The following is a 25,537-nucleotide window of genomic DNA, read 5'->3' on the forward strand; positions in this document are numbered from 1 at the left end:
CATTCCGGGTTCGCAGGCACTTGAATGGGCGAGTCATGATGATGTCACTCCCCCGTATGCTCACAGAAGTCTCGGCCATGGCACACAGCTCTGAAGGAATGGCATGGGTATGCTGTTCCTTCAGAGCGCATGCGCCGGTGATGTCACTGGCTGCTGCTCACTGGAATGTCTCCTAAACGGTGCACGTTGACCCTACGTTAATACCTATGTGCTTTTCGGTGCACTTTGCAGAAATACACTACAGTCCATTTACCATGGTTTTCTATGGTACATGTTCACATCTATGCATTTTTCAGGCGGTGCATTTTTGGAAAGGGTTCGGGAGTTTTTTTCCTGCAGCAGATTGTGTTTTGCACATAATAGACTTCAGTGGAGTTGCACAAGAATGTGTTGCGTTTTTGATGGATTTTTTAATGCATTTTGTGGGGGGTGGGGGGGTTCCCCTTTAAAAACACTGTATATAGCTGGTTGCTTAGAAGTGGGCCATGGAGCCGGCCGCCGCATCCTTAATTACCAATGGGTCTTCAGCTGATGTAAAAAAAAGAATTGTCGTCAAAAAGAATTGTGAAAAAAATGGCGTAGGGTCCCCCTCCCCAGATCCATACCAGGCCCTTCAGGTCTGGTATGGATTTAGAGGGGAACCACATGCCAAAACAAAAAAAAACATATTGCATGCTCCCCCCCCCAAAAAATCCATGCCAGACCCTTATCTGAGCATGCAGCCCAGCAGGAAAGGAAAAGGAGGGGGCGAGTGAAGGGGGGGGGGCTCTTCCCCACAACCCTGGGCTTTGGGCGTCTGCGGATGGGGGGGGGGGGGCTTATCAGAATCTGGAAAAAAAAGTGTCACATAGGAAAAAAAAAACACGAACACAGTTTTTGACAAATCCTTTATTAAAAATCCAAAAATAATATCTTCCCCCCCAATGTAGATCCATCGTCAATCACGCCGTCCTCCAGACCTGTAGGAAAAAAAAAAACTCCGCACTCGTCGAAGGCTATTTAAGAACTGTCAGATGGAGGAGTGGGCAGTCGGCGGTTAGCTTTTGATGAGTGTGGAGCTTTTTTTTTTCCGGATCCGGTAGGGGGCGTGATTGACGATGGATCTACATTGGGGGACATTATTTTTGGATTTTTAATAAAGGAATTGTCAAAAAATGTGTTTGTGTTTTTTTTTTTTATATGTGACACTTTTTTTGGTAAATGAGTTAGGGGTACAATGTACCCCATATTTATTCACATAGGAGGGGGCCGGGATCTGGGGACCCCCTTGTTAAAGTGGAGTTCCGGCCTATTTTGCAACTTTAGTGATTCCTGAAGTGCTCGCTATGCTGATCAACAATTGGGCATTTTCAAATTTTTTGGGGGGTCCCTTACCTTATTTTCAGGGCATTTTGATTGTACTTCCTCCTTCCCCCCCCTCTGTGGCCAAGGCCACCGACATCAATTCCCCCTTTGCATTGCATCCTGGGAGCTGTTTGTCATCACTCCCAGGAGGCTGGAATCAGGAAGAACTCCCAGAACACTCCCTGGAATCAGGAAGAAGGACACAGCAGATTACACTGCGGCTTCAGATGCCCACATCTAAGATGGCCACGCCCAGACAGCGTTTTTAAAAGTAAGATTTCTCTTACATCCTCCGACAGTCGTCGCCTCTTCATATTCGTCACTAATGGGGTTATTGACCTTTGCTCCGTAGGAGTAGCTAGGCAACAGAATATATTAATATCAAAGCTTTTAGCATATCCCACCTCCAGGGGGTGGTCCCCTCAGTCAATACCTCCCTGCTTCCTGTAATTCCAACTCAGTTTCTAATGCCTAGCTCAGGAGTAGGTTAGGCTGTTCCTGTGCTGGGGCTCTTAGTCTCAGCTTCTTTTCTCTTTTTGATTTTATTTGGAGTTTTTTTCTCTTTCTTTTACTTAGCTGTTTATTTTCAGCGTTAGTTAGCTTCTTCTGATGAAGACGATCGTGCGGAGCTGGGTCTCAGTCTGGCCACCCTGGATCCCAGGGCTCAGGGCCAGGGGCTTCCCAGCCTGGCATCGAGCATTCAGCTTAGGTTTTGCCCTGGCACATTGAACGACCCATCCCTGTTCGCTGCAGGGATGCTATCGGTGAGGTGGCTACCTCACTGGACGCCATTGCGGTTTCGCACCGCAGTTCCACTGCGTCATGCTTGCGACACTCCCTGTCCTCAGTGCAGCGGTTTGGTCGCTGGAGCAGGCTCCCCACGCCATCCGGACTGGTAAGTGTAACTCTATGTGGGGACCTGTCTATTTGGGTGTCAGTCTGGGACTGTGTGACCCTGCATGTCTGTGTGGCTGCTGTGCTCCCTGTCAGTTCCTGTGTGGACTTGCTGCCTGTGTGTGGGCTGTGAAGGGGGGGGCTCTCCCGGTCTGCTGGATGTATGCATGAAGCAGTCAGACTTTGAGGCATGCTGTGCGGCGATCGCTGCGGCGACCCGCCATTTTTTGAGGCAAAATCATAGGTGGCCGGTCCTGGGTGGTACTGCACGGCGTTTTGGCGCCAAACACCGCCATTTTAGCGGCGATCGATCAGGCCACATGTCGGCGCCATGTTCTATTTGCCCAAGGAATCCTCAGCCGGGCAGCCATGTTTGTGTAGCCTTGCATATGCTTCATAGGGGCAGTCAGTCTTGCATCACTTCCTTTTGCTCTGGGACAGCGATCGGTGCAGCAGCCTGTGTGATCTCTCCAGGTTTTTATCTTCCCTTTTTTCCTGTATTTCTTGCCCAGTTTCTTGTCCCTGTGGGGGTCGGTGTATTCAGGGGGTGCGGTGGGCTACGCTCGCCGCAATCTTAAAGGGGCAGTACCCCTTTCTTCCTTATATTGCTGGGGCATGGATTCTCAGGATTGCAAGTTTCCTCCCACCTTGGTGGGGGGCCAAGGGGCTGCTGCTTCCCCCGAGGGTGCTGATCTGGCCACTATTGTGGCAAACTTGGCTGCTCAAGTGCGGATGCTGGTGGCTGATCGATCCACAATACGGCCCAGGGTGTCTATTTCCTCTGATTCAGAGGGCGATGGGGCTGCTATGGCTGGAGTGCCCTTCTCAGGGTCTCACTCATCCCTAGACCTTGTGGGGTCTGACGGGGAGGCTGAGGTGGAAGGGGTTGATAATTCTCCCCCTGGCTCGTCTGAAGAGCTTGCACTCATGGATGAGTTAGTTGCTTCTATCAAGCAAACGCTGCATTTGCAGGATGAACCATGTCCTCCTACTTTGATGTCCTCTTATGGGACGCAAAGGAAACGCAAAACATCGCAGGTTTTTCCTTGCTCTACGGAATTTCAGCGCACTGTTGATGAGCAATGGCGCAATTTAAGAAAGCCTTTTGCTGTGCCAAGTAGGTTCAAGCTGCGTTATCCCTTTACACCAGCTACTGATGAGTGTTGGTGTGTGCCGCCTCAGGTGGATCACACGGTGGCGATTTTGAATAAATCCACTGCGATCCCTGCTGAGGATACCCCGGTGTTCCGGGACCCGACGGACAGGAGATTGGAATCTCTGGCCCGTCATGCCTATACGGTTGCTGGCTCTATGCTGAAGCCTATTTTTGCTTCCATTATGGCAGCCCAGGCTATTGCGGATTGGACGCAGGTGCTCAGGCGCACTCTGGTGGCTGACTCTGCCCCGCCGACAACTTTGGCTATGGTGGATCAGATTCATCAGGGTGTCATGTATTTGTGTGATGCGGACTTGGATTCAGTCCCTTTGGCTGCGCGTCTTTCTAGTGTGGCGGTCTTGAACCGTCGCCTGATGTGGCTGAAATGTTGGTCGGTTGACCAATCTTCCCGCAAGACTTTGGCTAATTTGCCCTACGCGGGATCTCGCCTTTTTGGCGAATCTTTGGATACTCTTTGGATACTTATAAGGGTAAGCCCTTCAAGGGCCAAGGCTCCAAGAAGAAGCCGTGGACGGGTAAGCAGAAGTCCGGCCAGTCCGGGCCCGCTGCCCATAACAATGCGGCCTGAAGGGACGCCCTCACCCGGTTCTGGGGTGGGGGGACGTTTGCTCGGTTTTCTTCAACCCTGGCTGGACCGCATTCGGGACAGGTGGGTTCAGGAAATCGTTCGATCTGGATACAAGATCGAGTTTCTTTCTCGGCCGGCGGGCAGATTTTTCCCCTCAAACCTTCAGCTGACTCCGGAGCGCTTGCAGGATCTGCACCTGGCGGTGCGGGACCTGCGGGCCCAGGGAGTGGTGGTTCCGGTGCCTCACCGGGACAGATTTCGGGGGTTCTATCCCAATCTGTTCACTGTGCCCAGAAAGGAGGGCAAGGTACGTCCGATTCTGGACTTAAAAGCTCTGAACCGCTTTGTGCGGGTTCGCAAGTTCCGCATGGAATCCCTGCGATCAGTGGTGGCTGCCCTGGTTCCAGGGGAATTCATGGCCTCCATCGACTTGAAGGATGCGTACCTTCACATTCCCATTTTCGAGGGTCACCAGAGGTACCTTCGATTTGCCATTGCGGAGGATCATTACCAATTCGTGGCGTTACCCTTTGGTCTCGCTTCGGCTCCGTGGGTTTTCACCAAGGTGCTCGCGCCGGTTCTGGCCTTATTGAGAGCCCAGGGCATTTCTGTCTTGGGGTATCTGGACGATATCTTGATTCGGTCTCCGACCAGTCGGGGCCTCGTGAACGACCTGTCCATCACGATGCAGACTCTACAGGAGTTTGGTTGGACGATAAATTTTCCGAAGTCAACGCTGTGTCCGTCGGTTCGTCTTCCCTACCTGGGGATGATCCTGGACTCCGTTCAAGCGAAGGTCTTCCTGCCGGAAGACAAGCTCCGGGCACTTCAGGACGCAGTCAGGTCCCTCAGGGACAATCAGTGCTCGTCCCTCCGGACGTGTATGAGGTGTCTGGGATTGATGGTCTCGGCTTTCGAGGCGATTCCCTTCGCCCAGTTTCACACGCGGGATCTTCAGGCGGAGATCCTGGCCAAGTGGGACGGGCGTCCGCAGTCCCTGGATCTGAGGATCTCATTGAGCCAACGCACCAGAAGGGATCTTCTGTGGTGGCTCCAGTCCCCGGCGGTGTCGGGGGGCAAGTCCTTTCGTCCCTTGTCGTGGACGGTGATCACCACGGATGCCAGCCTGTCGGGCTGGGGTGGTGTTCTGGGCGTTCTGTCCGCCCAGGGAACTTGGTCGGAGGAGGAATCCTCCCTTTCGATCAACATTCTGGAATTGCGAGCGATAAATCTCTGCCTTCTGCGTTGGACGGACAGGCTTCAGGGCCGTCCGGTTCGGGTGCAGACGGACAATGCCACAGCGGTGGCCTACATCAACCACCAAGGGGGCACCAGGAGTGCCCGCGCGGCTCGGGAAGTAGCCGTCATTCTGTCTTGGGCCGAGACACACGTCCCGGCGATAACGGCAGTTCACATTCCGGGGGTGGAGAACTGGCAGGCGGATTATCTGAGTCGCCAGACCTTGGACCAGGTGGAATGGTCCCTTCACCCGGATGTCTTCCAGATGTTGTGCGTGAAGTGGGGTCTTCCAGATGTGGACCTGTTCGCGTCTCATCTAAACAACAAGGTGGAAAGGTTCGTGGCAAGGACGAGCGATCCTCGGGCAGACGCATCAGACGCGTTAGTGGCGCCCTGGCGTCAGTATCGTCTGATGTATGCCTTTCCACCGATTCAGCTGCTATCCAGGTTCCTTCGCAGGTTAGCCTCGGAACCGCACACAGTGATTCTGGTGGCGCCAGACTGGCCTCGCCGGTCTTGGTACGCAGACCTCGTGAATCTGGCAGTTGACGCTCCGTGGCGTCTGCCTCTTCGAGAAGATCTCCTGTCTCAAGGGCCGATATTCCATCCTGCTTTACAGTCGCTGGCTTTAACGGCCTGGCTGTTGAAAACCAGGTCCTGAACGATAGGGGGCTCTCCCCTGAGGTCATTCCCACTTTGATCAAGGCTAGAAAGGCCTCTTCGGGGAAAGTTTACTACCGTACTTGGAAGGCGTATTTTGCCTGGTGTGAGTCCAGGGGGTATTCCCCTCGCTCATACTCGGTATCGAGAGTGTTGGCTTTCCTTCAAACGGGCGTGGACCAGCGTTTGGCGTTGGCCACGATTAAGGGTCAGATTTCTGCGCTGGCCGTTCTCTTTCAACGTCCTGTGGCGTCTAACTCTTTGGTCAGCACCTTTGTTCAAGGGGTGCGACACCTGGTCCCTCCTAGGAGGGAACCCTTGCCTCCATGGGACTTGGACCTTGTTCTGTCCGTGTTGCAACATGCTCCCTTTGAAAAGATCAGGGAGATCTTGTTGCCTCTGTTGTCCAAGAAGGTCGCTTTTTTGGTGGCGATCACTTCGGCTCGCAGAGTGTCGGAGCTGGCAGCTTTGTCCTGCAGGTCTCCATATTTGGTGATTCACTTGGATAAGGTGGTCTTGCGACCTAACCCGTCTTTTCTTCCAAAAAGGATCTCGGAGTTTCATCTCAATGAGGACATTGTCTTGCCTTCGCTTTGTGCGAAGCCTAAACATCCGAAGGAGGTGGCTTTGCATTCCTTGGATGTTGTTCGGGCGATCAGGGTTTACCTGTCATCGACAAAATCCTTTCGCAAGTCGGATTCTCTATTCGTCCTTCCAGAGGCACCTCGGAAGGGCATGGCGGCGTCGGCTTCTACCATCGCCAAATGGATCAGACAGACCATTGAGCAGGCCTATGCTTTAAAGGGGGAAGGTTCCTCCCTTCCCTGTGAAGGCGCACTCTACCAGATCTCTGAGTACGTCTTGGGCCTGTCATCATCGGGCTTCTGTGGCCCAGGTGTGTAAGGCGGCGACTTGGTCGTCCGTTCATACCTTCTCCAAATTCTACAAGGTGGATGTTCAGGCATCAGCAGATGCTTCCTTTGGCCGCAAAGTTCTTAATTTGGCAGTGCCTTAGGGTCCCTTATTTTGGGTCCTTGGCTGTTTGGGATGTTTTTATCCCTAGGTTACTTGTTTCTTCCTGGGTTGTTGCTCCTGTTGAGCACTTTTTCCTGTTGCCCAGTTGGTTTTCTTACCTTGGTAAGGTTCCTTTCTCTGATGTGGGTACTGCGTTGCTTTGGGCGTGGCTGCTTTTTTCCCACCCCTCATGTCTACACTGCTATGGGACGTCCCCATTAGTGATGAATATGAAGAGGCGGCGACTGTCGGAGGACGTAAGAGAAAACGGAATTTTTGTAAAATCTTACCTGTAAAATTCCTTTTTCTTAAGCCTTCCGACAGTCGCCGCCCCTGCCCCTCTTTTGGGGTTTGTTTATGTACTCTACTGCTATGCTACTGAAACTGAGTTGGAATTACAGGAAGCAGGGAGGTATTGACTGAGGGTACCACCCCCTGGGGGTGGGATATGCTAAAAGCTTTGATATTAATATATTCTGTTGCCTAGCTACTCCTACGGAGCAAAGGTCAATAACCCCATTAGTGATGACTGTCGGAGGACTCAGAGAAAGGAATTTTACAGGTAAGATTTTACAAAAATTCAGTTTTTGACTAAAATCCAATACCGTACACCTTGTAAGTATGAGAATAGCGGTTCTGTAAAGGTCGATGGATTAGTATTATAGGGGTATTTTTAGTTAAAAAAGGTATTTGAGGCCGGAACTCCGCTTTAAGTGTTGTGGGGAAGAGACCCTTGTCCCCATCAACAAATTGTATTTAAATGTTTTTATGCAGAAATGTTCTTAATACATTTTTGAAAGGTTATTTTGTGAAGTGCCCACTTCATTTTTGGGGTAACGTGGCAATTAGTAAAGTTGTTTTTCATTATTTTTCCTTCTAAATGTACATGGAAATGGTGGCACATCAGCGACTTGTGCTTCACTTGTATTTTCTTATATTTGTATGCATACCTACATTATCATTTTAGATGGACCACTTTAGGCTTTATCTGTATTCAGTCTTCTGTGTTTACAAGTGCAGTGAGTGGAAAAAACATAATTAGGCAGAGAGAGGAGAAAATGAGAGCTACACCGTGCAGAGAAATTGAGGAGCGGTACTGTACAGAGAGGGAGAGCGCCTGGAGCAGCATCCTCTGGTGTACGGTATATCAGCTCTTCTGTTACTCTTTTTCCTTCCCAGCAAGACTGTCAGGAAACCAGCTGAATATACAAATAAAAAGCACACATGGGAGCTGCTTTACCTGCCAAAGGATTGTATTTCTGTCCTCGGCTCAGACACACCAATCAGCCTTGTCTGGCTGGCGAAGCACCTGATTTTCTCTGCTGGAGTTAACTAACAGAGGTCTTGTCCCTCCCCAGCCTGTGACTGGACTGAAGAGCTCACCTCTCTGTCACTCTGCTCTCCTTTTCAATCAGCATGCTCCTTGTCGGCATAAAAGCACTGCAGCACCACCGATTGGCTCCCTGTGCTGCTTTTCCTTCTCCCTGTCTGAGCTCTGCTGTACAGAGATTACAAGAGGCTGAATCCAGTTATCAGATACCGCACTGCACGTATTTAAGAAAAAAATGTATTTAATGATGTATTCATGAATACAGCTTTGCATTAACCACTTAAGCCCCGGAAGATTTTACCCCCTTCCTGACCAGGGTTTTTTTTGCGATTCGGCACTGCTTGAATTTAACGGACAATTGCGCAGTCGTGCGATGCTGTACCTAAACGAATTTGACGTTCTTTTTTTCCCACAAACAGAGCTTTCTTTTGGTGGTATTTGATCACCTGTGCGATTTTTACTTTTTGCGCTATAAACAAAAAGAGAGCGTCAATTTTGCAAAAATAACAATATTTTTCAAATTTTTTATATGAAATTCCCCCAAAAAAATGTAAAAATCAAAATTTTTTTAACATTTTCGGCCAATTTGTTTTATGCTACATATATTTGTTAAAAAAAAAAAAAAATCGCAAAAAGGGTATTTTGATTGGTTTGCGCAAGTTATTGCGTTTACTAACAAAGGGAATGATTTTTGTGATTTTTGGTGTTTTTCTTTTAACACGTAATGGCGGCAATCTGCGATTTTTTTTTTGCGGTACTGCGACATTGCGGCAGACAGATCAGACCCTTGACTGACATTTTTGACACTTTTGGGGTTGCCAGTGACATTACTACAGTAATCAGTGCGATATATATATGCACTGTTACTGCAAAATGACCGGGAAGGGGTTTAACTTTATTGGGGAAGGAGGGGTTAAGTGTGTCCCTAGGGGCGTGCTTCTAACTGTGATTGGACATGGCTACTGGTGTAGGAACAGTGATCAACGGTCCTACATAGTAGAACCGTATGATCACTATTCCTACACAGGGGAGAATGACAGGCGGCTTGTTTACATTAGCCGCCTGCCTTTCTCCCTCTCCACTGACCGCTATTGGCTCACAAACTAGTGACAGGATAGTGACATACCGGTACGTCACTTTGCCTGGCCGGGGCTGACCGCCGCAGTATATGTACTTGCGGCAGTCGGCAACCGGTTAATCTGTGTATGTTCTATCCGCCTCAAGTTCAGTTTTAGGCCTCATGCACACAGGACGTTTTGCTATCTCTCCTAAATGCTTTTCCTCCTGGCAGCAGTGTTTTGGCAGAAAAATAGATTGAAGCCTGTGTGAAAGGGGCTTAGAAAATTACGATTTTATTGGAATCCTTTCTGTGCAGCATAAAGAGATCTCCTCAGAGTCCCTAAAAATTGGAACTCTCCTGCTGTTATAGGTGGAAGTCGTTAATGGATGAAAATCCAACCAGAAATTTGAAAATGGTTTCAACATGTAGGAATGTTTTACAAGGTTGGTCTGCAATGCCAGATTTCACCAATCCTTTAAAGCCGAAACTAAACTCTGCAAATACCTACCTCTGCTCCAACAATGCAATGTGTGTGGAGTCCTTTGTCGATGCCGACATCTCCCCAGTTACTTCCAGATGCCGGGTCTTTACCTTCTTGATTGATGTAACTCTTGCGCATGCGCTTGGAAGTTTATTCATTCTGGTGCCAAGGTGTGCTGAGGACGTATTGCGCATCTCAGTGTACATTCTATAAACTATTGTGAACAGGCAGGTATAATTGTTTTATTGCAGAAGATCCATAACATGCACATTTTTAATTTGTTAACTTTAGTTCTGCTTTAACGGCCCAATATTTAATTTATTTTTTTAAACCATTGCTAATCACTGCTGGTAGGTTAATTGGCTCATCCTGTATTATATTAACCACTTAAGCCCCGGAAGATTTTACCCCCTTCCTGACCAGGGTTTTTTTTTGCGATTCGGCACTGCGTGACTTTAACGGACAATTGCACGGTCGTGCGACGCTGTACCTAAACAAATTTGGCGTCCTTTATTCCCACAAACAGAGCTTTCTTTTGGTGGTATTTGATCACCTGTGCGATTTTTTTGATCATGCGCTATAAACAAAAAAAGAGCGTCAATTTTGCAAAAATAACAATATTTTTCAAATTTTTTATATGAAATTCCCCAAAAAAAATTTAAAAATCAAAATTTTTAACATTTTCGGCCAATTTGTTTTATGCTACATATGTTTGGTAAAAAAAATCGCAAAAAGCGTATTTTGATTGGTTTGCGCAAATGTTATCGCGTTTACTAACAAAGGGAAAGATTTTTGTAATTTTTGTTGTTTTTTTTTAACGTGTAATGGCGGCGATCTGCGATTTTTTTTGCGGTACTGCAACATTGCGGCGGACAGATCGGAGCCTTGACTGACATTTTTGACACTTTTTGGGTTACCAGTGACATTTCTACAGTAATCAGTGCTATAAATATGCACTGTTACTGTAAAATTACACTGGCAGATTACACTGGCAGTGAAGGGGTTAACTTTTTTTGAGAGGGAGGGGCTATGTGTGTCCCTAGGGGCGTGATTCTAACTGTGATTGGCTGTGGCTTGAGATGTATGAACAGTGATCAACGGTTCTACATAGTAGAACCGTATGATCATCATTCATACACCGGGGAGAACGACAGGCGGCTCGTTTACATTAGCCGCCTGCCTTTCTCCCTCTCCACCGACGATCGCGAGTCACACGCGCGGGGGGGGGGGGGGGGTCCGTGACCGCGCGGGAGCGTGCCTCCGGCGGCGCGCGCTCGCTCCTGAGACCCTCACAGGCTAGCGACGTAGACCTACGTCGCTCTGTCTGTGAGGGGCTGACTGCCGCAGTAAATATACTGTGAGCAGTCGGCAAGTGGTTAATAATAATAATGATAATTTCTAAATTGGCCCTATTATGTGTATGTATGAATGTGGGCTAGGAACCTTAGATTGTAAGCTCCTTGCGGGCAGGGAGTGATGTAACTGTGCTATATAAGTACCTATAATCAATAAAATAAATAAATCACCTCTGGTAGCGTGTTGGTTTGTCCCAACCCCTGTCATTGTCACCTTTGCTGGACAGTTTGATCTGTATGTAAATGTGAAAAAACCATGAATATCGGCTTGTGAAATGAAAAAAGAATGATATCATTGATTGCTATCACAGTGCGTTAACCATAGACATTTGCTCAGATCTTTGACTAAGTGAGTTTAGCTGCGTAATAAAGGATCTCTGGCTTGATACGTGTCTCAGCAGCACACTCTAGTGGGAGGTTATGATATTGCACTTACTAAACAATAGCCAAACAAAATACTTCATTACAAATAGTAAAGCAAATACTGTAAACAAGCATGTATTTAGAAGGCTTGAGATGTACATTTAAAAAATAGATCAATAATTTGCCTTCTGATTTTTCCAGGGTGTGGAGAAGGACCTGTGGACTTAGTATTTGTCATTGACGGATCGAAGAGCCTTGGCGAAGACAATTTTGAAATAGTAAAACAGTTTGTAAATGGAATAATAGACTCACTAGAGGTCTCACAGAAAGCTGCCCGTGTGGGCTTGGTCCAGTATTCAACCCATGTCCGCACAGAGTTCACCATGGCTCAGTACAGCTCAGCCAAAGAAATGAAGAAAGCCGTCTCCCAGATGAAATATATGGGCAGAGGCTCCATGACGGGACTGGCCCTGAAACTCATGTATGAGAAAAGCTTCACGGAGGTCCAGGGTGCCAGGCGACGCTCCTTGGGTGTCCCCAGAGTGGCCATTGTGTTTACCGATGGACGAGCACAGGATGAAGTAGCCGACTGGGCAAGCAGAGCGAAACAGAGTGGTAATATAGCTAATATAGCTTTTCTTTCATGAACGACTATGTTGTCTTTAGTATGATTTAGTATTTTTTATCTATTTTCCCACAGTTTGCTGATGTAGCTACAGTCAGGGCTATATGTACTTGCCAACAGCCTCTCATATGAGTACGGCGGCAGAGTGGCTCTCCTGTGTTTCTCCATCATCCCTTCCTAAATACTTACCTGAGTCCTGTATTGATCCAGTGCTGTGCCCGTCTGCTGCTCCCCTCTCTCATAGGCTTGGCTGAGAGCAGCAGGAGCCAATAGCTCCTGCTGCTGTCAGTCAAATCCTGTGAGTAGGGAGCTTGGGGCAGGCCCAAGTCACACTGTGTGTGTCTATGGTTGCACACAGCCTGGTTTGGGAGCCAACCTGCACATGTGCCACCATTAGAAGTGGCTTCCTATAGTGGCACACGGAGAATAGGCAGAGCAGAGCACTGGCGGGGGACCCCAGTAGAGGAGCTAAGAGGCCGTTCTATGCAATACCCTTGCACAGAGAAGATAAGTTTAACTTATTTTTTATTTTAAGAAAATAAAAAATTAGACTTTACAACCACTTTAAAAAAATATTGTGCCATTTTATTATTTCTCTTATCAAGATCCAAAAAAAAGAGATCAGAGAGAAAAAAAAACCTTAAAAAGGGAGAAACAGACAGCACAGAAAAAAGTAAGAGTGTGAAAGAAGTATACAAAGATATTTTAAAGAATATCTTTTGTTTACTGGCAGGCGAATGATGTCACTGGGCTCAGTAAGGTAAATTTGGCCATACCCACGATGCAACTATTCCCCATCTGGGGACCATCCCTCTCTCACATGTTTCACCCGCATGGATTTAAGTATCTTCTCTATGAAACTTGTCAGAGGGGGCATCTCATTACTATTATGGTCCAATAACCTTATTGACCTGAGTGATGTCATCAGTGTGCAGCTTCTCTTTCTTTGTCAGTACATTCACACGGAACATGGGTGGTTTCCAAGACCAGGACCCAACAGATTTGCAGCAATGAAGGCTTGGAGCGGTGGTTTTCTAAGGACTCACTAGGTAATAAAATTAAGGAATATTTTTCGCAGTGGTGCAGAGGGCCGCACAATTAGTGCCAAAAAGACACATGTGGCCCCTAGGTCACAGGTTGGGCACAAGGGTTCCACATAATCCTTTCTACACTGGCAGGGCTGCTGTTAGAAATCGCAGGGCCCCGTACAGACTACCTGGCAGGGCCCCCCCCAAGAAAATATTAAATATATATTTAGCTAAAATGACAACAAAATCACTATTAGCAGACACAACTATAACATAACTCGCATAATTCCTGCTAAATATAAAAAAAAAAAAACTATGTTAAATAAAAAAGAAGATGAGAAAAATATACAGGCTGGGCAGTTGGAGCTCAGTGATCAGAGAGACAGAGAGAGAGAAACAAAGTTACAATTTACAAATAAATTCCTGAGCAGAGATAAGTGCTGGGAGGGGGGGCCAAACAAGGGAGGGGGATTAGGGAGGGACGACTGTCTCTTTCTCAACAGATAAAAGCTGATAGCAGGGAGAGGGACAGATCAGATTCAGGTGCTGGAGGAAGATTTCTGTATTTGTTGTCCATCACTGATCCCCCTCTCTGTGTGGGCCCCCCTGTGTGCTCGGGCCCCCTACAAGAGGGCTGGTGGTCCCCCCATATCAGCGGCCCTGTACCCTGGTGACAAAAATGCTGAGGATAGACAAATGGGAGCCATCTCTGCTGACTTGTTTTTAAGGGGTGCAGGCTCCAGGGCTGCCATGCTGATCCTCACTACCTAGCTGACTTAGAACAAGGATACAACCTGTGACCTCCAGAAAAATCTGACCTCCAATCCTACTTCAAGGTACAGCACAAAATTCATGAGGATCCTGTAAGATGACAGCCATACTCTTTGAATAAGGATTTTCCCCACAAGGGCAACGGTAGATTAATGATGACATACAGTGCAGTCTCGTCTCACTGCCTGCCGCCTGGAATGGAAAATTATAGCGTTCATCATCTCACTCGGCTGCTCCAGGAAAGTGAACTTGTAAGGCAAAAATATTTTGTGATGGTTGGTAGAAAGTACAAAAAGATGTCTATTTAAGGGAAACTCTAGAGCGTTTTAGGAGACTACATTAATTATTGTAGTAATTATCTGAAAGTATGTTTTGATGCGATTTCCACATTTCACCCTTGTGCTCTTCCTATTGTAATTGTATTCACATACCATAAAGTCAATGATCCCTTTAGTGATTATCCATAGTGGTGCACTGAAATAAAAGTTCCAGTGCCGAAACCGAAAATTCAGGATGCATTTGGGCGAAAATCAAAACAGAGTTTTTTAAAAAAAAATGTGTTTTTGCATTCAAGTCAATAGGACGTGAGTTTGCATTGAAGTCAATGGAACACGATTTTGCATTGAAGTCAGCGGGGGGGGGGGGGGGTTTCATTTTTGCATTGAAGTCATTGGGACGCGATTTTGCACTGCAGTTAATAGGGGGCATTTTGCGGTGAAGTCAATGAAACAAGATTTTGCACTGAAATCAATGGGATGCGATTTTACTTTCCATTCAATAGGGGGCGTTTTTGGATTGAAGTCAATGGGACGCGACTTTGCATTGAAGTCAATTTTGTATTGCAGTCAATAGGGGACATTTTACATTGAAGTCAATAGGACGAGATTTTTGCATTGAAGTCAAAAGGACGCAATTTTACATTGAAGTCAATGGGGACGCGATTTTGCATTGAAGTCAGTGGTACGTGGTTTTGCATTGTAGTCAATGGTACGTGGTTTTGCATTGTAGTCAATGGAACACAGCATGTCATTATCAGCACCTTTTTTTTTTTCTGTCGGCAAAACGGCAATAACCCTATTTGAATGCTTACAGTGCCCCTTTACAGTGCAGTTCCAATTACTTTACAGTGCCCCTTGCAATCACAGCCCCCCATCACAGTGCCCCTTGCAGTCATGCCCCCCCTTTTGTCTTCAATCACAGTGCCCCCTTTTACTCTCTTGCACAGTCCTACCTTTGGCACAGCAGAGGCCGTATTTAGCCTGTGTGGTCTCTCCCAGGTCTCCTGCCCCACCAACAATGTCATCCTATCAGCAGGGCAGGGGACGGAGGGGGGCTGCAGAAATTGATCATATTACCAAGCCCCCTGCTCTGCTCATAGGATGATATAGTTGATGGGGTGGGGTGGGAGAACCGGGAGAGGAGACATAGGCATGGCCGCATAGTGGGAGGTGAGCGGCAACCATGGTCCGTGGTAACCCTGTCCAGACCTAGGTCGCGGCTTACCTCCCGCTGTGTGGCCTGGTTATCAACAGGGGTTGGGGACCTCTGCATTAGCCAATTCTTGTTGGCACAATCAACCCTGCTATGGCCAGTCCAGACCTGGACTTCAGTATTATGAATTTTCAATTCTAGATTTACCAATCTCATTCACAACCCAAGGTAGATGTGGGAATCTTTCAGTGTGAAGAAGCTGCCAATATTCATATTCTATTTATTTACATCGTCCTGCTGGATGACATAATTCAGCCAAACTCCAGGCTTCCGGTGCCTTTTACTCACTCCTTGAAGTAACTCATAGGGAGGCATGCCTTGCTGATAGGAAAGCTGGAAAATCAGCATTTGCTTATAGATTCAATTCAGTTTTCAGAACTACTGGGGTGCTTGAGAACTGCAGGCCCTGCTTTTAGAATTATGCTGCCAGTCAACAAATTCATTAGCAGCCATGGCTTCTATTTAGGCACACACATGGAATTTTTTTTTTTTTTGTTTTAGTTACATAGTAGTTGAGGTTGAATAAAGACAAAAATCCATCCAGTTCAACCTTTGTAGGTGTGTGTGGCCGTAATCATCTCTCATATCCCTGAATGTTCTGATCCTTGAGATGTACGTCCAAGAGTCTTTTGAAAGCAACCATACTTCCCACAGAAACCACCTCCTGTGGTAGAGAATTCCACAATCTTGTAGCCCTAACAGTAAAGAACCCCCTGCGTTGCCTGAGGTTAAAACGCTTCTCCTCTAATCGCATTGTATGCCCTCGAGTCCTCATGCAATCCTTTCTATTGAATAGCTTTTTTTCTATGCTGAGATCACCATTGAGGTATTTATAAATTGCTATCATGTCCCCTCTCAGGCGTCTCTTCTCCAGGGAGAATAAATCAAGCGATTGCAGACACTCTTCATAATTAAGGTCCTCCAATCCCCTAATTAGTTTAGTTGCCCTTCTCTGGACTCTCTCCAGCTCCAACACATCCCTCCTGAGGATTGGCGACCAGAACTGGACAGAATACTCCAGATGTGGTCAGACCAGAGTTTTATAAAGTGGTAGGATCATAGTTTTATCTCTGGAATACATCCCTTTCTTTATGCATGCTAATATTCTGCCGGCTTTGGCAGCTGCCGCTTGACATTGCATGCTATTGCTTAGTCTATCCTCTACCAAGACTCCCAGATCTTTCTCCATTTATGATTCCCTCAAAGGTCCCCCCCCCCCCTAAAGTGTATTGTGCTTTTATGTTTTTAGTCCCCAAGTGCAAAACCTTACACTTCTTCTCATTAAACCTCATTTGCCATGTCATTGCCCACTCTGTTATTTTGTCCAGGTCATTCTGTAGGATATCTGCTTCATGCTGTGCAGTTATTGCCCTGCCCAATTTTGTGTCATCTGCAAAAACTGATATCGAACTACTGATCCTGTCCTCAATGCTGTTTATGAATAAATTGAACAGGTTTGGTCCCAGCACTAAGCCTTGGGGGACCCCACTTACCACCTCAGACCTGAGTCTGCGCTATTTTTTACCACCCTTTGGACATGCCCTTTTAGCCAGTTCTGTATCCAAGAGCAAACCTTGCGGTCAATGCCTGCAGACCTTATTTTATAAATTAAGCGCTTGTGGGGAACTGTATCAAACGCTTTAGCGAAATCCAAGTACACCACATCCACTGGTCTCCTCCTATCTAGCTCACAGCTCACCTCCTCGTAGAATGTTAAGAGATTGGTTTGACAAGAACGCCCATTTGTAAATCCGTGCTGATTACTGCTGATGATGTTGTTGTCTATAGCAAACTCTACGATCTAGTCCCTTATCATCCCCTACAGAAGTTTACATACTATCGATGTCAGACTGACCGGCCTATAATTTCCCGGGACATGCCTCTGCCCTTTTTTGAATATCGGTATCACGTTAGCTTTCCTCCAATCCCCTGGTACATTTCCTGCCATAATACTGTCAGCAAAGATCAGGAACAGTGGTCTAGATATAATCTTACTGAGTTCCTTGAGTACTCTCGGATGTACGCCATCCGGGCCTGGTGATTTATTTGTGTTAATTTTATCCAGGCCTTTTCCTGATTTCACCCTCTGTTAGCCATAGTGGCAAGTCCTGTGTATTACTACTGACCATACAGTCATGGACAGTGTACCCCTCCTTTTCCTGTATAAAGACTGAGGAGAAAAAAGCGTTCAGCACGGTTGCTTTTTCAGTGTCCTCTGTAACCATCCTCCCGTCATCGTTAATTATGTGTGCAATATGCTCTGCCCTAGTTTTTTTGCTGTTGATATATCTAAAGAATTTCTTTGGGTTCTTTTTACTATCCTCCGCTATTTGTCTCTCAAAGTTGATTTTAGCCATTTTGATTTCGTATTTACTTTTCTTATTTGCCTCCTTGTATTGCTTGAAAGCCGATACTGTGCCCTCTGATTTATATTTCTTGAAGGTCATTTTTTTACCCCTAATAAGTTTTTTAACATTACGGTTTAGCCAGCCAGGTTTGGCTTTGTCTCTTCTAAATTTATTTCCCATAGGAATGCACTGCGAGATGTATTTGTTTAATATGTTCCTAAAGCATTCCCATTTTTCCTCTGTGGTAGGTGTTCCTAAGGTTTTGTCCCAGTTTACCCTTTCTATCATTGAGCACAATTTGGGAAAGTTTGCCCTTCTGAAGTTTAGGGTTCTTATGTTCCTCTCTTGCCTTATTATATTGTTATTTATGCTAAATGTGATCATCCTGTGATTGCTAGAGCCCAGGTTATCCTGGACTCCTACCTCCGAGATTAGGTCTGGGTCATTAGTGATCAATAGATCCAGGACTGCATTTTCTCTAGTAGGAGAATCCACCAACTGAGACATGTAGTTGTCCTGTGAGTCCTGTATTAGTATAGTCCATTAACCCCGGATTCAGAGTCTCACAGAATGTCCTAGAATGCCATATTGCTGCTGATATTAGAACTAATATCAACTAGGTGCTTGCAACCTATGATGGGACATTAAAAAAAAAGTTTTTTTAGTTCAATAACTGTTTTGTGGTTGTGTTCTGGGTAAACTGGTTAAAGGATTAGTTTGCCTTAACTGACTTTTGCCAAAAACATCCCCAAGCCTTACACTGTCCTCAATATATTACTACATATTCCTCTCCGTCCTGCAGATAGCAGGACATACAGAGTGTTGGATGCAGAGCAGCAGAAACTGACAGGCGAGGACTCGGGTTCATTCCCTACCTACACATGTGCAGTCTGCTCTCTCTCGTGGCTCTCAGCATTCTTGAGTTTCTGTGGGCCACGCATCCAACACTTCATGGGGAGGGCAATGAAATCAGTAGATGGAAAAGTAAATATTCTTTTATAAAACAGAGCACTGCAAAGTAATATACTGAGGACATTGCAATGCTTGATGTTTTTTGTGAAAGTCAGTAAGAGTCGGTTCACACTGGGGCGACATGACTCCTTACTACTTCGGGGGCGACTTGTGCATTACCATGCACCACAACTTCGGAGCGACTTGCAGGGACTTCACATAATGGAAGTCTATGCAAGTCACTCCGAGGTCGCCCCGAAGTAGTACAGGACCCTTTTATCTAAGTCGGAGCGACTTGTGTCGCTCCTATTAGAACGGGTCCTATAGCGGTCAATGGACCACGAGGGAGCGCGACTTGTCAGGCTGACAAGTCGCCTGACAAGTCGCGCTAGTGTGGACCGGCTCTAAAGGTGAATTAAAACCCCTTTCACATGTGTGATCCGATCAGGTCTGCCTGTCAGTTTTTTAGATGGACCTGATCGGACCCTCCAGTCTCTTCTACGGAGTGGTGGATGTCAGCAGACACATGTCCGGTGACACCCGCCGCCATCCTATCCGGTCCTGTCCACTGAAAACAGACAGATGGTGGTCCTATTCCCTGTCCATCTGGCGGATCGGTTTGAATAGCATCAGATGGAACCGGACAGATGGTCTGTTTCCATCTGATTCCCCAATGGAGGTGAGCGGGACTGTGTCTGTGTCCACTCTGCACAGCGGAGCAGACATGAACCTGCCATTCCCCTGCTCAATGGGGATCAGCGGAGAGATCCCTCGCTGAGGAGGGTCCCGCTTAACAGAGGTGCCCATGTGAAAGGGGCCTTAAGAGTAGGCAACCCATAAGCCCTTCTTTAGCCTGCATTCACACCTGAGCAGAACAGATTTTGGTGATATTGAAGCATTTTCCAGGCTTATTATATGCGCTTGTGTATCATGTTTCAGGAGTAAAAGAAACAAAGCAAAAACACACAAATGCTTTTACAGCCATTCCTATTGAAGTCTATGGAGCCAAAAATGCCTGACTATGCTTAAAATAAAGCTCATGTACTTTTTTCAACGTAGGGCAAAGAGTGTAGGGTGACTAAGTGTACAAGTGTAAACAGGGACTAGTAGAAAGAACAGGGTTATGCGTAGTCAGGTGTAGTCAGGTGCAAGGTAATGAGCAGAAAAATTCTTAGGTGTGAATGGGGGCTTACTGGCACCCTTTCTTGAGCTATGGGGGAGTAGAAGAACCCAATGACTATCAGTTTTATCTAAAAAAAAATGTAAAAAAATAAAATTAACCTTCTCAGTTCTGAAACTGTAAAAACACAACCTCAGCATTATGGAGGGTTCCAGACACCACAAAAAGCTATTTTTACAACCTACTGTAAATGCGACATTCGCCAGCTGTTTATTGGCTGTTGTGTTCTTCATACGCGCATTTGTGAATGTTGGCAGATGCACTACAAAACATTCAATGACAGAACATTCTGTTTTTAAGATATGCCCTGACAAAGCAGCACAATGGCTTCATGGTTAGCACTTCTGCCTTGAAGCATTGGGGTCCCTGGTTCAAATCAAGATGTTACCTACACGGAGAGAAGGAATGAACAGGCGTCACACTAATGCCATCATGGATGTAAAACCAGATTTATTTTTAAGTAGAGGAATATCATAAATTTGAATATCATCAAAAAGTTAATTTATTTCAGTAATTCAATTCAAAAAAGTGAAACATACATTTTATATAGATGCGTTACACAAAGAGTGATATATTTCAAGCATTTATTTGTTTTAATTTTGATAAATATGGCTTACAGTTAGTGAAAAAAACAATAAAAAAAAATTGATTTTTAACACAGAAATGTTAGCTTAATGAAAAGTATGTCCATGTAAAGTACAATTTGCACTCAATACTTTGTCGGAGCTACTTTTGCATGAATTACTGCATTAATGCTGTGTGGCATGGAAGCAATCTTCCTGTGGCACTGCTAAGGAGTAGGGATGATCGAACGGTTCGGGTCCACCATCGGTTCGGCCCGAACATTGGGTGTTCGAGGTTCGGCCGAATTTAGAACTTTTTGCCCAAAAAGTTCGGAATTCGGCAACCAGAACCGCCCAAAATGCAATGCTTCAGGAAATGGGCTTTAAAAGCCCGTGATTGGACCAGAACCATTAGCAAAAGCCAATTGAGGGGGCAGAAGAATGCTAGGAATGTGATTGGAGTGACTAGGGGGTCCCTAGACCAATCATTAGTGAATACGCCCCCCAGTATATAAGATCGCCCCCGCCATATTCCCAGCATTGTTATACTGGACATGGAAGAGAGTGGAAGCAGTTCTGTTAATTTTACTTTAAAAGTGTCATTTAGCTATTTTTAGTGTGAGGAAAGGGATATCTAGTGTAGTTAGAGTGCTCCTTTACACTTAAGTTAGCTTCAAAAATTTAGTTTCTGTAGGGAAAGTGTTAAGTGTCAGGGGACCGTAGTGTAGTGTAGGGTTAACTGACAGAGACTGCTATGGCAGGGTGACAAAACCCTTCCATAGCAGGGTGACCGCTATAGAGAAATGATCATTTCTCTGCTTCGGGACAGGAATGTGGCTTCTCACCAGCAAGCATTTTTTAATGCTGCAGGGGCTGCCACTGCCAGTGCTTTTTTGAGGACATGTTTGATGTCAGACATGACATCTGAATATGTGTATAGGGGGTATATATAGACATATATGTCTGAATATATACCCCTAGACATATATAGGTGTGATAGTAGCAGAAATAAATGCTTGCGCTAATGAAATCATTTACAGTAATATATTTCTGCTACTATCACACCTATATATGTCTAGGGGTATATATTCAGACATATATGCCTATATATACCCCCTATACACATGTTCAGATGTTTTGCCTGCCTCAAAAGAACCCCAAAAAATGCCAAAAAAACGCTAGTGTCAAAAAAAAAAATGCCCAGGTGTGTTTTTGCTGGCATTTTTTGGGGGGTTTTGGAGGCAGGCAAAACATCAGAACTTGTGCACAGTACCACTATACACAAGTTCAGATGTTTTGCCTGCCTCAAAAGAACCCCAAAAAATGCCAAAAAAAAGCTAGCGTCAAAAAAAAAATGCCCAGGTGTGTTTTTGCTGGCATTTTTTGGGGGGTTTTGGAGGCAGGCAAAACATCAGAACTTGTGCACAGTACCACTATACACAAGTTCAGATGTTTTGCCTGCCTCAAAAGAACCCCAAAAAATGCCAAAAAAAACGCTAGCGTCAAAAAAAAAATGCCCAGGTGTGTTTTTGCTGGCATTTTTTGGGGGGTTTTGGAGGCAGGCAAAACATCAGAACTTGTGCACAGTACCACTATACACAAGTTCAGATGTTTTTCCTGACTGCAAAGAACCCAAAAAAATGCCTGCTATTAAACCGGCAAGGTGTTACAGCAGAGAAGCCATATTCCTGTGCTTAAAGTTTTCTAATACAAACGATCTTTTTTTTTTATGGTTCTGGACATGCTACAGAGCTGAAACTTCACAGGTACACCTTTTAGACCCCCCAGACACAAAATCACACAAAAAAAAGTTCTTAAAAATTGTCATTTTTGATAAAAAAGCCAATTATTGAAAAATTAAAAAAAAAAAAAAAAAAAAAAAAGAGATTTTTTGATTTTTACTTTGGATTTAGTATCTGGGGGGTCTAAAAAGTGTACATGTGAAGTTTCAGCTCTGTAGCATGTCCAGAACCCCCCAAAAATTAGCATTTTCTTATAATTTTTATTAGAACAGGAATACGGCTTCTCTACGGCGCTTTTTCTTGCATTTATCGGGCATTTTTGGAGGCAGGCATGACTTTTTTTGGATTTAGTGTCTGGGGGGTCTAAAAAGTGTACCTGTGAAGTTTCAGCTCTGTAGCATGTCCAGAACCAGAAAAAAAGATAATTTTTCAGTAGAGCAGGGATGGTGGGACCCCTCTTTTACACTTATATGATCTTTTTTTGGGGTTCTGGACATGCTACAGAGCTGAAACTTCACAGGTACACCTTTTAGACCCCCCAGACACAAAATCACACAAAAAAAGTTCTTAAAAATTGTCATTTTTGATAAAAAAGCCAATTATTGAAAAATTAAAAAAAAAAAAAAAAAAAAAAAAAAAAGAGATTTTTTCATTTTTACTTTGGATTTAGTATCTGGGGGGTCTAAAAGGTGTGCATGTGAAGTTTCAGGTCTGTAGCATGTCCAGAACCAGAAAAAAAAAGATCGTTTGTATTAGAAAACTTTAAGCACAGGAATATGGCTTCTCTGCTGTAACACCTTGCCGGTTTAATAGCAGGCATTTTTTTGGGTTCTTTGCAGTCAGGAAAAACATCTGAACTTGTGTATAGTGGTACTGTGCACAAGTTCTGATGTTTTGCCTGCCTCCAAAATCCCCAAAAAATGCCAGCAAAAACACACCTGGGCATTTTTTTTTTGACGCTAGCGTTTTTTTTGGCATTTTTTGGGGTTCTTTTGAGGCAGGCAAAACATCTGAACATGTGTATAGGGTGTATATATAGGCATATATGTCTGAATATATACCCCGAGACATATATAGGTGTGATAGTAGCAGAAATATATTACTGTAAATGATTTCATTAGCGCAAGCATTTATTTCTGCTACTATCACACCTATATATGTCTAGGGGTATATATTCAGACATATATGTCTATATATCCCCCCTATACACATGTTCAGATGTTTTGCCTGCCTCAAAAGAACCCCAAAAAATGCAAAAAAAAAAACGCTAGCGTCAAAAAAAAAAATGCCCAGGTGTGTTTTTGCTGGCATTTTTTGGGGAATTTTGGAGGCAGGCAAAACATCAGAACTTGTGCACAGTACTACTATACACAAGTTCAGATGTTTTTCCTGACTGCAAAGAACCCAAAAAAATGCCTGCTATTAAACCGGCAAGGTGTTACAGCAGAGAAGCCATATTCCTGTGCTTAAAGTTTTCTAATACAAACGATCTTTTTTTTTCTGGTTCTGGACATGCTACAGACCTGAAACTTCACATGCACACCTTTTAGACCCCCCAGATACTAAATCCAAAGTAAAAATCAAAAAATCTCTTTTTTTTTTTTTTTTTTTTTTTTTTAATTTTTCAATAATTGGCTTTTTTATCAAAAATGACAATTTTTAAGAACTTTTTTTGTGTGATTTTGTGTCTGGGGGGTCTAAAAGATGTACCTGTGAAGTTTCAGCTCTGTAGCATGTCCAGAACCCCAAAAAAAGATCATATAAGTGTAAAAGAGGGGTCCCACCATCCCTGCTCTACTGAAAAATTATCTTTTTTTCTGGTTCTGGACATGCTACAGAGCTGAAACTTCACAGGTACACTTTTTAGACCCCCCAGACACTAAATCCAAAAAAAGTCATGCCTGCCTCCAAAAATGCCCGATAAATGCAAGAAAAAGCGCCGTAGAGAAGCCGTATTCCTGTTCTAATAAAAATTATAAGAAAATGCTAATTTTTGGGGGGTTCTGGACATGCTACAGACCTGAAACTTCACATGCACACCTTTTAGACCCCCCAGATACTAAATCCAAAGTAAAAATCAAAAAATCTCTTTTTTTTTTTTTTTTTTTTTAATTTTTCAATAATTGGCTTTTTTATCAAAAATGACAATTTTTAAGAACTTTTTTTGTGTGATTTTGTGTCTGGGGGGTCTAAAAGGTGTACCTGTGAAGTTTCAGCTCTGTAGCATGTCCAGAACCAGAAAAAAAGATCATATAGGTGTTAAAGTTAAAGGAGGCTCCCGAACCACATCCCTGTTCTACTGAAAAATTATCTTTTTTTTTTTCATGGTTCTGGACATGCTACAGAGCTGAAACTTCACATGCACACCTTTTAGACCCCCCAGATACTAAATCCAAAGTAAAAATCAAAAAAATCTCTTTTTTTTTTTTTTTTTTTAATTTTTCAATAATTGGCTTTTTTATCAAAAATGACAATTTTTAAGAACTTTTTTTTGTGTGATTAATAGTCCCTGGGGCATGACCCAGAACCCTAGGCACTTTTTAGGGGCATTTATTGGGTTTTAGGGCTTAAAAATGGTGTTTTTTGATTACAGAAGTTCGGGTCCCATTGATTTCAATGGGGTTCTGAAATCCGAACCGAACTTTCGTGAAGTTCGGGTGTTCTGGTCGAACCGAACTTTTCAAAAGTTCGATCATCCCTACTAAGGAGTTATGAAAGCCCAGGTTTTTTTGATAGTGGCCTTCAGCTCCTCTGCATTGTTGGGTCTGGTGTCTCTCATGTTCCTCTTGACAGTACCCCACAGATTCTCTATGGGGTTTAGGTCAGACGAGTTTGCTGGCCAATCAAGCCCAGTAATACCATGATCATTAAACCAGGTATTGGTACTTTTGGCAGTGTGGGCAGGTGCCAAGTCCTGCTGGAAAATAAAACCAGCATCTCCATAAGGCTGGTCAGCAGAGGGAAGCATTAAGTGCTCTAGAATTTCCTGGAAGAGGGCTGTGCTGACTTTGGACTTGATAAAACACAATGGACCAACATCAGCAGAGGACATCCCCAAATCATCATTGACTGTAGAAAATTTTGCATTTCATTTGAAAATTAGGGTCCCAGAGTCTGGAAGAAGAGTGCAGAGGCACAGAATCCAAGTTGCATGCCGTCCAGTGTGAAGTTTTCACAGTCAGTAATGATTTGGGGAGCCATGTCATCTGCTGGTGTTTGTCCACTGCGTTTTATCAAGTCCAAAGTCAGCGCAGCCCTCTAGCAGGAAATTCTAGAGCACTCCATGCTTCCCTCTGCTGACCAGCTTTATGGAGATTCTGATTTCATTTTCCAACAGGACTTTGCTTCTGCTC

General features: G+C 44.9%; 1 protein-coding gene across 1 annotated transcript in view; it reads left to right on the top strand.

The window, feature by feature from the left end:
* MATN2 (matrilin 2) overlaps positions 1–25,537 on the top strand; it is a gene marked incomplete at its 3' end in the record, with an annotated part of 143,739 nt that overhangs the window by 99,462 nt on the left and 18,740 nt on the right. The window contains exon 13 of the mRNA XM_082259007.1: positions 11,687–12,100. Coding sequence (XP_082115133.1) covers positions 11,687–12,100 — 414 coding nt within the window. The remainder of the gene's footprint in view (positions 1–11,686; positions 12,101–25,537) is intronic.

The sequence above is a fragment of the Pelophylax lessonae genome (assembly GCF_965119305.1).
Source record: "Pelophylax lessonae genome assembly, chromosome: 5".
Lineage (NCBI taxonomy): Eukaryota > Metazoa > Chordata > Amphibia > Anura > Ranidae > Pelophylax > Pelophylax lessonae.